Source organism: Elephantulus edwardii, unplaced genomic scaffold (genome assembly GCF_000299155.1).
Source record: "Elephantulus edwardii isolate Elephantulus edwardi_28Jun2011 unplaced genomic scaffold, EleEdw1.0 scaffold00006, whole genome shotgun sequence".
NCBI lineage: Eukaryota > Metazoa > Chordata > Mammalia > Macroscelidea > Macroscelididae > Elephantulus > Elephantulus edwardii.
In genome coordinates, this window is record NW_006399756.1 from 33,814,977 (window position 1) to 33,830,553 (window position 15,577).

Consider the following 15,577-nt stretch of genomic DNA (forward strand, 5'->3'; position numbering starts at 1 on the left):
TGTTCCCTTTGTCCAGGAAATGGGAGGGGCTGCTGTTTGAGCCTGGCAGATGGGATCTCATGAAGTGACCACTGATTATCAGGGAAAAGACATTGCAAGGCTCATAAGGTAGAACCATAAGTCCCCAAACCACGGGATGGTCAAGTACCATTTCATTTGGGGCCCACTGCTCTATTGTCTAGAATGCCTGAGGAGCCCCACACTATCACACGTCCAGCGAGTGATCAGCCAGGGCTTGCTGTTTTCACTCACGGCCTCCAACAAGACTTAATCGCCTCCTCACACCAATGTTGCCACTTGGAACCTTGAGGCGTAGCCCTGTCAGAATGGGCTCTCCCCGGCCGTTTCCTTCTGCCTCCACCAGCTCACTCCCTGACAAATTCTTCTTTCAGAGATAAGATGCTTTTAAAAGAATGTTTTGTGGTCCTCACTGCCACCCAGCAGGTGCCATGTACATCCCAGGTATGAAATAAGTGACCCTGAGTTGCAGAAGAGAGGTTATTTATGTTCAGTATGTTTTGCTCAGAAGTACATCATTTATTTCAGAAAGAATCACATCCAAAAATAGCTTCTAGAAATTTCTTTTATAGTTTTGTGCCTTAAAAGAGTAAACTTCAATGATCTGGAAAGAAAAATCACTGGCTATGTATGGTTTTTGTGTATAAAAAAATCTCAGGCAGCTCTGAGCAACAGAAACTTCACAAAGTTCACAACATAAAGTTCACAAAGTTTCTTTTCATCTAGGCTCTCACTTGAGTCACACAACTTTTCCAAAGTGAACAGGGTGGCAGTCCCATCACTGAACAAATGGGGAAACTGAGATCAAATAGATCAAGTGGCTTATCCAAAAGACACATCACAATAAAAAATGAGCAGAGAATCAAGGCTTATATACCACCAAGGAGAGGGAAGATTTTGGGCTGGGAATCTCATGTTTGAGGAGACCAATATTTTTATTACCATAAAAATAATTTTTATAACAACTTCATTTTATCACCATAACATCTCCCTAAATTGAAATATTATCATCTTGTGTGTGTTAAAAAATGTATACAACAAAATATCTGCCATTTCAACATTTTTCACACGTATAATTTAGCAACATTATGTTCATCAGATTGTGTAACCATCAACCATCATTGTTTCCAAATTCCTTTATCATCCTTAACAGAAACTCAGTTCCTGCTGAGCAATGGCTTCCTCTGCTATCATTTTTTTTTCTACAGATCAACTGAGCATGAAATAAATGACTTGCCCAAGACCACCACTCAAGAAAGTGGCCACAACCTTCCCTTTCTGAACACACTTGACCTTGATGCTTCTACAAAGTACTGACCTTGCCACACTCAAAGGTGCCAGTGGAGGTTTTTATAAGTTACACCATATTTCTAGGAACTAAACAGGGAGCAGCTAGATCTTTAATCTCTAATAGCTGGGGTGAGGGGTGGGGGAAGGAGGTTAAAAAAAAATCCAAGTTTCTTTTCAGTTCACAATTGTATGATTCTAAAAATTCTCCAGCAAGCCAATGTATAGAGAGGATAAGACTTCCTGTCTCCTGATTTCCTGCCTCAGTGTCTATTAGACCATCAATCCCTGCTCTGTTGGCCAAGGCCTGCAAATGCCATGTGTGCTAGGAGCACTTAAAAGATACACAAACTGCATGGAAGGGCTACCCCCCAGGTAGGACCACAACAGGTGGCTTCATTCTATTTTCCCCTTCATTCCAAGTATCTCCTAGAAACTCCTAAGAGGCTCCCAAACCACAGGCATCATAACTCACGCATATGAGAACTTATCCAGGCCTGAGGTGAGAGAGAAATAAAACATTACAACACCTGTTCTAACATATATGTCAAGAAATCAATCAGGTCTGCTCATTCCTAGCTTTAACAGACCCCCAATCAACTGGTAGACACACTTATTTCATCCAACAAGTAAGTATTCACTAAGCTACATGCAAAGCATTGTTCAAGGTACCACCTAGTAAACAGACAACAATCTCAGATCACATGGAGTAAGGGAAGACAACTAATGTCAGGTGATGATAAGCTACAGGGCAAGGGAAGGGAGAGCAGTAATGCTGGAGCAGGCGGTATAGGGAGGGGGTTAATTTTAAATGAGATGGCCCAGTAGAGGCTGACTAAGAAGGGGTGTCTCAGGAGACATGAGGAGAGAGAAGGAACCATCCATATATCAGAGGAGCAACAGGGGACAACAAATAAGAGACACCATAAGATAGGTTGTTGTTGTTTTTATGCGCCATCGAGCTGCCTGCAACTCATAGCGACCCTATGTACAACTGCTAAATCCTACTCTATCCCATGCCAATCTTATTGCCTCGGACACACCTACTTCAATTATCCCATTTATCCATCTCATTGAGGGTCTTCCTCTCCTACACTGTCCTTCCACTCCCCCAAGCATGACGTCCCTCTCCAAGGACTGGTCTCGCTTTGCACCGTGTCCAAAGTATGTCAGATGAAGCCTCCAAGGAGCAGCCTGGCTTAACTCTCCCCATGACAAAGCTGTTCATTCTCTTAGCAGTCCATGGTATTTAACACTCCAGAGTGTCTCACAGGCCAACACAAGGGTTATGAATAAGACCAGGAGTCACAGAGGAGTTGAGCAAAGTAGTAACAAAATCTGACATAGAGTTTACAGTCCTTCTGGCTGCTGTGAAGAACATAGTCTATTAGGAGACAGGGGAGGAAGCAGGCAGATCAGTTAAGACGCAGCTGATAGCTTAGCCCAGGGAGAAAGGTGGTAGACATGGAAAAAAGGAACAAAGTTCTGAGTATACTTGAAAACAGTCAACAAAATCTATTAGACTTAAGGTTGTTGTTGTTGATAATTGCCTTCGAGTTGAGCACGACTCACAGCGACCCTATGAACAAAAGGCCTGAAGCCCCTCTACAACTATCGACATTTATCAAAGCTCATGGAGTTTCCAGAGGTAAGTTGTTTAGGAACTGGAAGGTATATAGGTTAAAGAGAAGTGTTAAGGATGACTCTAGAATTCTGGATGCCTGACTACAAGAAGGATGAACGAACCATCAACTGAGATTGGGAGGAACAGGGGTTGAGGACTCAGGAATTCTATTTTGGACATGTTAAACTGAGAGGCCTTTTAGATATTAGATGTGTTGAGTAGGCAACAGTTGGAGAACATGGGCTGAAATGATAAATGGAAGAGCACATGTAATAATATAATACACAGTTTTAAGTATAATAATACAGGATTTATATGTATAATCATATGCAATTTGTCTGACTGTATGTTTATCACTTGCCCCCTCTGCTTATAAAGTATACTCCATGTGGTGAAGAACTATGTCTGCTCACAGCCAGCATGGGACCTGGTGCTTAGTAAATATTTACTGAGCAAATGGCAAAGTTGCCCAATTACTCCCTCAAGAATAGCCATGGTAGCCTGACAAGAAACGGCCTCTCTTGCAACCAAGCCCAACCAGCCCAAAGTAGGGCTCAGGGACTGTCCACCCTAGCCTGGGATTCCAGAACGTAAGTGGATATGCCTGGCACATCACAGAGTCAGATATTTGGGTTTCAGCTCTGCCACATTCTCAAAGGGTGGAGCCCCGTAAGAGACTTGCCTGTTCTACCACCTCTATTTCTCTAGATGTCTGGGGGAGGGGCCGCTTCACTCATTTCAAGGGTAGAGATTTTGTTCTACCCAGGGTATATGTATAGGATCACACAGATAATCCCACCAAGGAAGTAAATATCCAAGTATTCTCTGAAGCTTGCAAGGACTGCTGGCACTTATGGGAAGAGGGAAGAGATTTACTGAAAGTATATTAAGACTGAAAATGGTAAAGCTTGAGTAAATGAAAGGACTATCGAATTCTTCCACTTAACATGAGATTATTTGACCAATAGACATTGTGTCTCTGCTTCACCCACCAAGTGACTAAGAAGACAGAACTAGGGCCACAGGATGGCATTACATAGCTTAGTATTTCAACTCAATAACTTTCAAGTTTTGAATAGTTGCTTCTGCGAAGATGATAAAGACTGATCTCATGCTCATGGGTATCCTTTCTGAGATATTGGAAACATGATCCAAGAGGTTTGATTATTAATAGTTCAATGTCCTGCTATTGCTGAAATAAAATTCAGGTTCTAGCTTCCTGTTGAGGGTTTCTTCCCACCATTCCAGTGATAAGAAAAAGTCAGACTCTAAGGGGAAGCTAGAGGAGTTCCAAGCAATTTTGGAATAGGTCTTACAACATAAAGCTATGCCCTTGTCAAAAAGTAAGTTGTAAATGTTACAGGAATGCCAGATGCATGCTGTGAGGCTGAGAAGGATTCCTTCCCTTACATCTAATTTCTGCTATTCTATAAAGGGTTCCTTGGGTTTGGACTTCACAGATAAAGGTATTCATTGTAGGACATATAGAACAGAAAGAATTAGACACTAGTAAATTTTTTTTAAAAAGTAGATAAATGTTTGCATGGAAAAGGCAGATGGTATGAGCTGAAGTCTGCTTTGCTTTCTGAAATCAACAAATATTGACTGCTTTCTTTGTACCAGTCTCTGTGCAAAGTGCTGAGTGTATGTAAGTGAGAAAGAGATACACAAGGGTGAGAACAAGACAGAACCCAGGTCTTTAAGGCTTGCCTTATAGTTGCTGATATAAAAATAAAAAAAGGAAAAAAAAGGAAAAAAAAAGAATGTAAACATCAAAGACATGTCTAATAACACAGAGTAGCTAATTGTTGAGTAAGTGACATAGATAATGTGTCTGCAGGTGTTCGCAGAAGAAGCAATCATATCTACTGAGGGAGATTGTCAGGAAAGGTGCTCCAAAAATGATGGAATCTAGGATTAATTTTTCTGTTTGATAAACAGAAAGGAAAACAGGCATAAACTGGTGGCTTAGATGTTAGGGAAGAAGAGAAGAGGGTGGGTGAGGAAAGAGAGGGCTGGGACAGACTTGAATAGTCCTGACAGATCTTGTAAACAGTGCGAAATAACAGAAAGCTTTTTGAATGTAGAATCATAGGTTCTGGAACAGGTTAAATTAGACTCTATATTGAATGAATGAAAATGAACTTGTCTTTGGAGGTGAGCCAACTTGAAACTGGAGGTGGATTTGAGTAGAAAAGGCTTGTAGTAGAGTGGGGAGGAACAGGTTTGTAAATTCTGCTGAAGAATGAACTAGCAGGCCTCACTGACTGGCTGGCTGAGAAGCAAGGAAAGTCCGCAGGGAGAGTTCTTCAAGGTATAAAGTTAGGCAGCTGTAAGAATAAAACAGAAAAAAAAAAAAGAATAAAACAGCAAGGAAGAAAAGCTGGTTGAGATATCTCAACTAGAGTGTCTGAGAGATGAGCCTGGGACTCAAGAAAGAGGTAATAGCTACAAAAGCTCAAGGTATTCTTAGTAGACCATTGTGGGACTGAATACAATTCCTTTAGCAAAGGAAGAGTAATGAGAAAAAAACCCCAGACTATCATAGGGAGCCAAGGGTGTGTTCACACCTAGTAAATACCTGGAGGCAGAGTGATCAGGGAGCAAAACTAGGAAAGTCTAACAAGAATGGAGGAGAGGTTTCAAGGAGAAGAGAAGAGTGTTGTCAACAGTGAAAAATGCTGCAAAATCAATACAAGCACATAAATAATAAATATTCGTTGAATAAGCGAGGGAAGGACGGAAGGAAGCAAGCAAGCCTTTGGGTTTCAAAATCAACTTTCCTAAGTTAGAAAAATTGAAGGTTGCCTTCAGATAAAGGGATTTTAATTTTAAATTTTACTCCATTCTTCCTTAAAAAAAAAAAAAAAGTCTCTTCCTCCCCAAGTCATCCTGTCCAGCATTCAGACATCCTTCCTTACTTCCTCAAAGTTTCCCCCCATCTTTCTCCTCCGTTTTCACAACCGAGCAACTCACCATTGGTGTCAAAGGAGACAGGAAACTCCAACTAGAGTTTCCACTTCATTAACAACTCTGCCTGTGGTTCCTCTTATATAAATGTTGTGTAGCAACCAAATGAAGAGGCAAGTGGGTTCTAGCCAGAGTTGTTCTACTAACACGCGGTGTGGCTGTGTGGCTGGCTGTGTGGCCCCAGACAAGTTGCTCAACCTCTCCGGATTTAGGCTTTTGATTTTAGCGAGGAGGTGATTGGGTCTATCTGGAATCTAGGCAAGTTTCTGAGGTCTCCATTCAGCCCTAAAAGTCTATGATTTTTTTTTTTTTTTCCAGTTTCAGAAGGACCTTGCAACACCCTGTGAGAAGGAAGTGGATACAAGCCCCAAGGTGGGAGGCTGGGGAGAAAAGCCGTCAGACCTCGCACAGGGCGAAAATCTAGGCTAGGAGGGGTGCACCAAGAAAAGTGAGAGGCGCTGCCTAGCCCCGAGTCCTAGTCGCCAACGAGCGATCCCCTTCCCAAGGGTAGAAAGGGTCCCGGTTAGCCCCAAGGAGATTCTCACCCCCTACCCCACATTTTCCAGACTCCCAGAACGGCTGAAAGCTTTAAAAAAGCCCTGCGGGGAAAATAAAGCTTTCTTTCCCAGAGTACTGCGCTGCTTTTTTGCAAGTCGACTTCAGGCAGGCACGATCTGCAGTCGATAATGACACAGTCTTTGCAAAGACTGCCTGCTCTCGCCCGGCTCGCTCCGAGTTGTGGGGACGGACGGACGCCTGGCCCGACGGGCTGGCGTCCGACCCCCGCCCGGGTGCCAGGCCCGCGGCGCCCTCGCCCCGCGCCCGCCTCCCGCGCCGGCCCCGCGGCGGTCTGCAAACATTTCCTGCCCCCACCCCCATCGAGCGCTTCCCAGTTGGAGCGACTTGCTCTCTGAGCCGTGTCAGCTCTAACAGTTGCCCCAACTCAGTTCCTCCCGCCACCTAGGGCTGCGGACTGCTCCCGAGCAGCCATCGGGGAAAGCTCAGGCGCAAGGACGCCTCTGGGTGGTCGCTCGAGACGCCCGGCCAGGAGGGGGAACACTGGCAAGGCGCCCGCACCCGTCGTTACCTGCTCGCTTGCGGGGGTGTCCCGGGGCGGCTGGCCTCTGCCGGCGCTGTCTCCCCACGCAGTTGCCCATGCTGGCTCCTCAGGCAGGCCCCATGCACCGGAGGCGGCAGGGTGGGCGGCTGCTCCGCGCTCCAGCCCCGGACCGTGGCGTCCCGGGTCAACGGCTCTCGCCGCCCGACATCGGGCGCTCCCTCGTCTTCCCCCTGGGGGCGCGCTCTGCCCCGGCGCCGGCTTCGCCACAAAACTTTGCGGGAGACAGGGAGGTGGCCGACACCCCAGCACAGTCCCAGGTGGCCAGGCCAGGGGGGCCCGCGACGGTGCCCGGCCGGAGACCAGCTCCGCTGGAGGGGCGGAGAGAGGGGGCGGACACCACCGCAGCTACTCGGGGCTGGCTCGGGGCTCCCAGTTGGGGCCGTCCCCCGGAGCCTGTCACTCACCTGCCTAACCCCGCCCCAGCCCGGCCCCTCTCTCTTCCTCGGGCTCGCCGGGCTAGCTCTGCCACCACCCGCCCCAGGTGCGCATGTGACCGACGGCACCGCCCCCTCGAGCCGGGCTCAGTTTTTTCATTGGCCTCTCTCAGGGTGCGTACCCGCCCCCTCTGCCCCACCCAACCAGGTGCCCGCCCCGTCTCCCGGGAAGCCCAGTCGGGAATTATTCGCCCTCAATGGCCCCTGCCAGCGTGCCCCCAGCCGCCCTCCCTCGCTGTGCCACGGCCCCACCCCAGGCCCCGCCCCTGAGGGAGGAGCCGTCCCATCCCTCCTTGGAACTGCTTGGCCGGGAGCCGCCAGACACGTGACCTCGGGAGCGCCCCGCCCCCTCCACCATGGCCCGGTGATTGGCTAGTGGTGCACATGCGCAGAAAGACCTGCTTCACGCCACCACCTCTTTCCCCTCCCACGGCCTCTATTTGGCGTCATGGCCGCTGCCGCCGCTCTGGAGGCGGTGGCGCCTACGGGCGCTCTGTGGGGCCTCGTGCACGACTTCGTAATGGGTCAGCAGGAGAGTCCCGCTGACCAGGTGGCTGCAGGTATGGCGGACTGCGCCGCGCGGCTTCCGTATTGGGGGCCTGCACGAGGGAGCGGCCTCAACACAGGCGCCGGCTGGGAAGGGGCTGAGGAAGAGAGAGGTGACTGTGAGGCTGGTTGAGTGCACACTGCGTCCTTAAGAGCTGTAATTGAGATGAGAGTCTCTTGCATCTTCTTTACACTCATCTCGCCGGCAGGTGGGAATTAGGGTAATGATTACCATTTCACAGATGAAGAAACTGATGCCCAGACTGCAGACGGGAGTTGTGCAGGACGCAGGTTAGGCAGGCGGACGAGCTGGGACTTGGGTTTTCCCTGCGAGGTTGACGTGAACGATGCTTCTGCTCGCATCGACCGGGTCGCAGGGGATCTTGGGAGCCGCGGGGCGATGTGCATCTCTGACTGGCTGTCATGGGAGAGGGGAGGAGAGAGATCTGCCTGGGGCCAGTTTGAGATGCTCCGTCTGGTTTCTCGATAAAGTTTTTGGTTAATTTGGCTCACGACTTTTTTTTCTCGCGGTTTTTGTGTTTTCCATGGATGTCCCAATTCCTACTTTTGACCTGTTTTGGGGATATCCTAGTTGAGACAGCTTATCTAAGATTGGAATAAAACAAATTGTAGGCTTCCTTGAAATTCTGGCTTTACCCTTTTAGAAAATGTGCCTATCAGAAAATCAAAAGACGCATTGTATTAGGTAAATCTGCTGTCAGGGACCTTTCCAGAGTACTGAGAAGCAGTGATGTCAGTCTAGAGACTAAGGTGCACCTTATCTGTCCATCGTCTTCGCAATTACTTGCTATGCATCAGAGAGCTAGATAATGACTAAAGATGATAGAAGACTTGATGCCTTTGAGTTGTGGTGCTGGAGAAAAGTCTTGAACATATCATGGACCGCCAAGAAAACAAATAGGTCAGTCTTGGAGAATGTGAAACCAAGTTTCTCCTTGGACGCTAGGTTTTGAAACTCTGTCTTACATATTTTGAGCATGTTGCCAGGAGGGACTGATCCTTGGAGAAGGACATCATACTCAGAACGGTGAAGCGACAGAGCAGGGCAGGAAGACTCCAGATGAGATGGATTGATAACCGTCTCTAGGGAAATGAGGGTAGGTGTGTCGAGTCAGTGAGACTGGCTCAGGACAGGGCAGGCTTCAGAGCTATTGTACATAGGGTCTCTATGAGTCGCAGACTCTGCCACACTTAAGGAGAAGAAGAGGAGGGCTTCAGATTTAGAGTTTAAGTAACAATGCAGAGTGGATACAGATGAGTGTATATTGAAGTATTTGTATTTGGAAATCGTGTATGCTTTGGGAAGGATTAATGGACATTATGTTTCCCTCAGAAACTGAGGCATAATAATTTTTAGAATATGAAAGATGTATGCCAGACATAAGAAATTTCCTTGGAACTTCACACTTTCATTCCAACATTCCACCATTTTGAGCACATTACCCAAATATGATGCAAAGCAATGTTGTGGTCTTGTTAGGTGCCCTCGAGTTGTAGATGACTCATAGCAATCCTATGAACAGAAGGCCTGAGCACAGGTCATACATAGAGTTTCCAGAAGCAAGCCATTTTGGAAGTGGATGCTGCTCCTGCTTCCAGGAATGCAAAGCAATAGGAGTATAAATTAGATTTGTGACCTTCAGGAACTAAACTGTGGTGAGAGAGACACCATGTAAATAGGTAAGTAGAATAGACATGAAAAGGGCTCTCACAAGTGTAATGAAAGCATCAAGGAGCAAATGGAAGCCCAGAGCTGCTGTGCCACTAAGCTTTAGCCAGTGCTTGTGATGTTAACATCTACTGTGCCTTTTCAATGCCATTTCCCCCAGTGTTTAATTATGGTTATAAAAATTTTGTAATGAACGTTTTATTAATATTTTTTTTTGTTACGTGCTGTTGAATCACCTGTGACTCAACCCTGTGTACAGCAGTCCTATACCCTGTTCTGTCCTGTGCCAATCTTACTGTCTCTGACACACCTATCCCCATTACCCCAGGCACTGAATCAGTCCACCTCATTGAGGGTTTTCCTCTGAAAGTATATAGCAAAGTAAAAACTTCTGTAAGGAAAGGATGCACACACACACACTCACCTGGAGCCTACATTTTAATATACTTGCTTCATCACAAAATTATACATCAATTAAATTTTAGATATTAGGGCATGTCCCCTTAAACAGTTCAGCCTACCTTTACAGGTTTTTCTGTTTAGGTGTAAAACTTCTATCCAGTGGTGTGTACAAATTTTCAGTATTTACTCCTTTTGACTAAACATATACTTGTGCTAACCAAACCTGCCCTATAAAAATATAGAATATTTTTTTATCAGTATAATTTTAAACACTCACATTTATGTGTTACAAAAACAGTAATTTGCCTTTTGTCAGACTCAAAACTCAAAGATGACTTTTTAACTTTTTTTTTTTTTAAATGATGACATCTTGATGAGAACTGTGCAGGTTCTTATTAATGTGTTTGTAAAGTTTTTCTTTTTTAAGCCTGGGTTGGGGGAAGACCTGAAATATTTATTGTCTAGTTTAAGGAGTAGTAGTGTCAGAAGTGGGATTCGAACCCACGCCTCCATCCGGATACCAGAATCCCCATGGATGGCAAAGAGATTGAGATTGTTCACAGCTTCAGTTTGCCCGGCTCCACAGTCAACACTCTTGGCACCAGCAGCCAGGAAATCAAAAAACGTATTGCGATGGGAAAGTCTGCTGTTAGGGACCTCTCTAAAGTACTCAGGAGCAACGGTGTCTCTTTGGAGACGAAGGTGCGCCTGATACAGGCCATGGTCTTTGCAATCACTTGTTATGCATCAGAGAGCTGGACAATGACTAGGGAGGACAGAAGGAGAATTGACGCCTTTGAGCTGTGGTGCTGGAGAAGAGTATTGAATGTACCATGGACTGCCAAGAAAACAGATTCATCCTAGAGAGGGTTAAACCAGGCTAATCCTTGGAGGCAAGGATTCTGGGGCTTCGTCTGACATACTTTGGACATGTTGCAAGGAGAGACAGGTCTTTGGAGAGGGACATCATGTTGGGTAGAGTAGAGGGACAGTGCAGGAGGGGAAGACCCTCTATGAGGTAGATTGATTCAGTGACTGGGGTAATCGGGATGGGTGTGTCGGAGGCAGTGAGATTGGCACAGGATAGAGCAGGGTTTAGGGCTGTTGTACATAGGGTCGCTATGAGTCGCGAACGACTCAACGGCACATAACAACAACAACAGCAGTTTAAGGAGCGCTGGTGGTATAGTAGAGCCCTTCTGCCTTGCTGTTGTTAGGTGCCATCTAGTCAAATACGACTCATAGCAGCCCGGTGAACAACACATCTGAACCGTGCCCTATCCTGTGCCATCCTTAGTGTCTCTGACATACTCAAGCCCATTGCCGCCGCCACTGTGTCAATCCATCTCATTGAGGGTCTTCCTCTCCTTCCCTGACCCTCCATCTTTCCAAGCATGATGTCCCTTTCCAAAGAAACCTCCTCACCTGCACATTGTCCAAAGTATAAGAGAGAAAGCTGCATCATCTTTGCTTCCAGGGAACACTCTGGCTGCACTTTCTCCAAGTCTTGAGCATGTGTTGCAGCCAAAAGGCCTGGCATCTCTGGTCATTCAAATCCACCGGCATCTCTTCTGGAGTAGGTTGGGCAGTGTCCTGTTAATATCTGCAGGCTTAGAAACCTATTGGAGGGTCTCTGTGAGTCAAAACCAGCTCAACTACAGTGGGTTATTGTCTAATTAAAACTTACCTCAGCCAAGACTCTAGTTACTAGCCCTGTCATAGTTAATCCTTTTGAAGAAGAGGTTAGTACAGAGGGGTCGTAACAGATAAAGTTGGAAAGTTTTGTTGGTTTGAGTTATGCATACATAACCTTGGATTCCAGACAGAAGGATGTGAATGGCCTAGTGTAGGTAATAGTAGTCCTTGTGGATCTTTGAGCAAGGGAGCTGTGAGATGTGCTGCTTCTTTTTTTTTAAATTTTATTTTATTTCATTAGTGTGTGTGTGTGTGTGTGTGTGTGTGTGTGTGTGTGTGCGTGTGTACACTGTCAAATCAGATCTGACTGGTACAGGAGGAGATTGTTCCTCCCTCTGCTGGATTTGAACCGTGTACCTCTGAGATTGCAGTACACCTCCTTGCCACTAGGCCACCAGAGCTCGCCATGAGATGTGCTTCTTAATTCTTTAGCCCAATTAAACTTCGTTAATGCTTTCTTTTGCTAATGGCATCTCTATGGCAGCTCAACTTGATGGCAGTCAAGGCAAGGGAAGTTTCTGGGGTCCTTTTTGCTGTGAGTTACTGAGCTTTTTGTCCTTCAAATGTGGGTGGGCAACCCAGAGGCTTAAACTAAGGGGAATAAGGGTAGAGCCCGCAAAGCTTGCTCCAGACAGTAACTTAAAATCCTTTAGGGCCCTGGGTCTGCGACCATAAAGCCTGTCTTTAATTGTTTTTGGTGAAATATTCTAGGTCGAATAGCCCTGGTATGTCCACTTGCCCTACAAAAGTAACTTGTGGTTGCTGTGAAGCTGAACACTGTGACACTGATGTGTCAAATGCGATAATGGTTACCCCTGGTGGACAGTGTTGGTGGCACTCCCCGGTTGAAACAAGCTTGGAAACAGGAGTGGCATCCACTTCCATAAATAGCTTGCCCTTGGAAACCCTATGAACCTGGGGAAAGGATGAAAGTCACACAAGTGTCGAGGACTTTCGTTCATAGGGTTGCTATGAGTCGCCTACGCCTTAACAACAACAACATTTTCTTTTACCTATAGTACCAGCCTCTTTCCAAACAGTAAATGCAGAAGAAACACCCTCTAGCACATAGACAGCTACCACACGATTTTGCTTTGCATTTGTGCTCTCTTGAAAATAGATGTAAGATGTAAAAAAGGTGCAAGTGATAGAAAGGAAATGGCCTGCTGACCTGAGAATTTAAAGCCTCTTAGCCACATATTCAAAGACAACCACTGCCTAGTCCCAGCCTTTACTCCTTTCTTGAGTCTTTAGTTCTAGCCAGCCACCTTTACTCATTACTTCCTGAATATTTCCCTTCTCGGTTCTCTGCACTGGATATATTGAATTAAAGATAGACCCCGGCTTCAAGGCCCAGGTTGAGTACCTCCCCCGAAGCCGTTCCTGGTTATCTCAGTCAGTCATCAGTCTTTGGAGTGCTGTTTCTCTCCCACTCATTTCCTTTTGTCCTGACTAGCAGACTTGTTGCTTAGCCATCTCTGTACATTTCCACAGCCTGTCCTCACATCCCTGCCACCAAAGTTTCTTGAAGACATAGGGGATATGGCGGAAAGGAAGAACACTAGAATGATCCTAAAACCTAGAGCCACAGGATGAGGAGGATTGCTCTCTCCAAGAATTGGGGAAATAATTGATTTCTGAGTAGTGTGAATTTTAGACATGTTGAATTTAACAGGTGATTAATAAAATTTTTCTCCTCCGAGATACTCAAATTTTGCTTCATTTTGTCTTTATTATTTTGCATAGTCCCACATTTGTGATTCCCTCAGGAGGCCACCATCCCAAAATGAAAAGATGGTTGTCGAACAGTAACACATAGTTCTGGGAACCATCTGTGGCTACCTCAACAGAAAGGGCGTCTTGAGAGCTTGACTGGAACCAAGTCCTAGTTGAGATTTTTCTCTCTCTCCAGCACTTCACAACCCTGCCCCCTTGGCTGCTATTCCAGGTTCTCAAGAGGCTCCAACTCCATCAGACAGTAGTGTGATTGTGCATTCTAAGCCAGTGCTCATATAAACACGCCTTTGACTCCTTCTCAGTACCCCACACAGATAGATGCCCTGCTGAGGAAATTGTGGGTAGTCAGGAGGCACCACTAGGTGGACTTCTAGAGAGCAAATCTGGAGCATTCTGCCTTTGTAAGGAAAGGAACCAAAATATATTTCCTAAATACTGGCTGAGCTGAGTTTTATACTAAGTTTTGACGACCAATGGAACTACACTTAGGAAAATTAACCCTATTAGCTTCTTTTATCCTAGGACTCAAAATGCATAAATAATATTTCCAGAAATTCCATTCTTTTTAATTTAAGAAAATTTAATTTATTGTGAGAACTTAAAGCTAGTGACAGAAGTTTTATTCCTTATGTTCTACCGCTCTGTTTCTATCACTGTATTGACACTGAAAGTTGTCATTAATTTTCTTAAATGTTTCTTCCTGATTCTGGTTCCTTGAAAACTTCCTGCTTGTGTTTTTACCTTATTTATAGTAGGTCCTCAGGAAATGTTGAGTAACTAAATAAATGAATGAAAACTAATACAAATGAGAAGTTTTCAGGGAAAAAATTGCAAAAGGAGTAGCTACTTCTGTTTTGGGGAATGAAGAAAGGCCTTACAAGAGTTTACATGTCCTGAAAACACGTGGTTGGAATTCATCAGATGCTCTGAACTCCATTGGAGAAGGAGGAAGAGGGGTAATCTCCATCTTTGCCAGTCTGATCCGGATCTGGATCTGCACACAACAAGGGGAAAAAAGAGTTTACATGTGAGGTGGGTCTCAGGATAGGATGAAGTTCCTCATACAAAAAAGGGACTGGGAATATGTTTACAGGCCTAAGGGAGCTTGCATGCTGGGATTTCCTGAGACTGAATGATAGAAGTCTTGATAGATGAGTCTCGAGGGAATTTGGAGATTAACTGTAAAGAACTCCAAGCCAAGGAGTCAGGTTTTATCTGAAGGACGTAAATAGATGTGAACAGAGAAGTAAGGTGCATTTTTTTTAAAATGGTTATTCTGAGGAGAGTGTGGATGGATTGCAAAGCTTTTCCTTTTTCTTTTTTCCTGATTCTTTTATTATTTTGTGTTTGCATACTGTCAAATCAGATCTGACTGGTACAGGAGGAGATTGCCCCTCCTTCTCCAGCAGAACATCTGGTAGAGTTGAACCATGTACCTCTGGGATGCAAGGCTTTTTCTGTAAGGTAAAATTGGCATGACATAAAAATTGGTCACACTTAACCATTTTAAGTGTATGCAATTTGGTGGTTCTTAGCGTATTTGCAAGTTGTAAACCCTTACCACTGTTTAACTGAAGTACATTTTTTTTAAATTATTGAATATAATTATTTAATTATTGAATATAATTGAAATATAAAATGCAGTGAAAACTGGAGTGGGGGTTTGCCTATAAACATACCCAAATGTACTTTCCCAGAACATATAGAACATTTATATTGTATTTGAACTTTATATATGTGCCCATATGCCTCTTCTCTGTCAATATTCCATCTAAAGTCACCATTATTCTGACTTGTTTCATCATAGATCAGTGTTGTCTTCTTGAATCTTATACAGTATGCACTCTTTTTTTTTTTAACGTTTTGGAACAATTTTTATGACCATAATACACTTGCATACTAAAAAAATAGAACAACTCAAGTATAAATATAATCCTGAAAGTATTTTTAAAATATTATAGATATATCAAATATTATCCTTATATACAGTTAAAAATGATTAGTTGAATTGAAGTACATTTTTATGATACCAAAAAGTAGAAAGCTGTTTAGTT

General features: G+C 44.9%; 2 protein-coding genes across 3 annotated transcripts in view; one reads left to right on the top strand and one right to left on the bottom strand.

Moving 5' to 3' along the window:
* Window positions 1–7,056, bottom strand: part of UBTD1 (ubiquitin domain containing 1) — a 73,712-nt gene extending 66,656 nt beyond the window's left edge. Inside the window, exon 1 of the mRNA XM_006880060.1 lies at window positions 6,987–7,056. Within this exon, the coding sequence (XP_006880122.1) occupies window positions 6,987–7,056 (70 nt within the window). The remainder of the gene's footprint in view (window positions 1–6,986) is intronic.
* Window positions 7,057–7,843: 787 nt separating this feature from the next.
* MMS19 (MMS19 nucleotide excision repair homolog (S. cerevisiae)) overlaps window positions 7,844–15,577 on the top strand; it is a 34,149-nt gene continuing 26,415 nt past the window's right edge. The window contains exon 1 of one of the 2 annotated variants that reach the window (XM_006880061.1): window positions 7,844–8,013. In XM_006880061.1, coding sequence (XP_006880123.1) covers window positions 7,902–8,013 — 112 coding nt within the window. In that variant the 5' untranslated portion in view covers window positions 7,844–7,901. The remainder of the gene's footprint in view (window positions 8,014–15,577) is intronic. The other variant, XM_006880062.1, reaches the window with a different exon arrangement.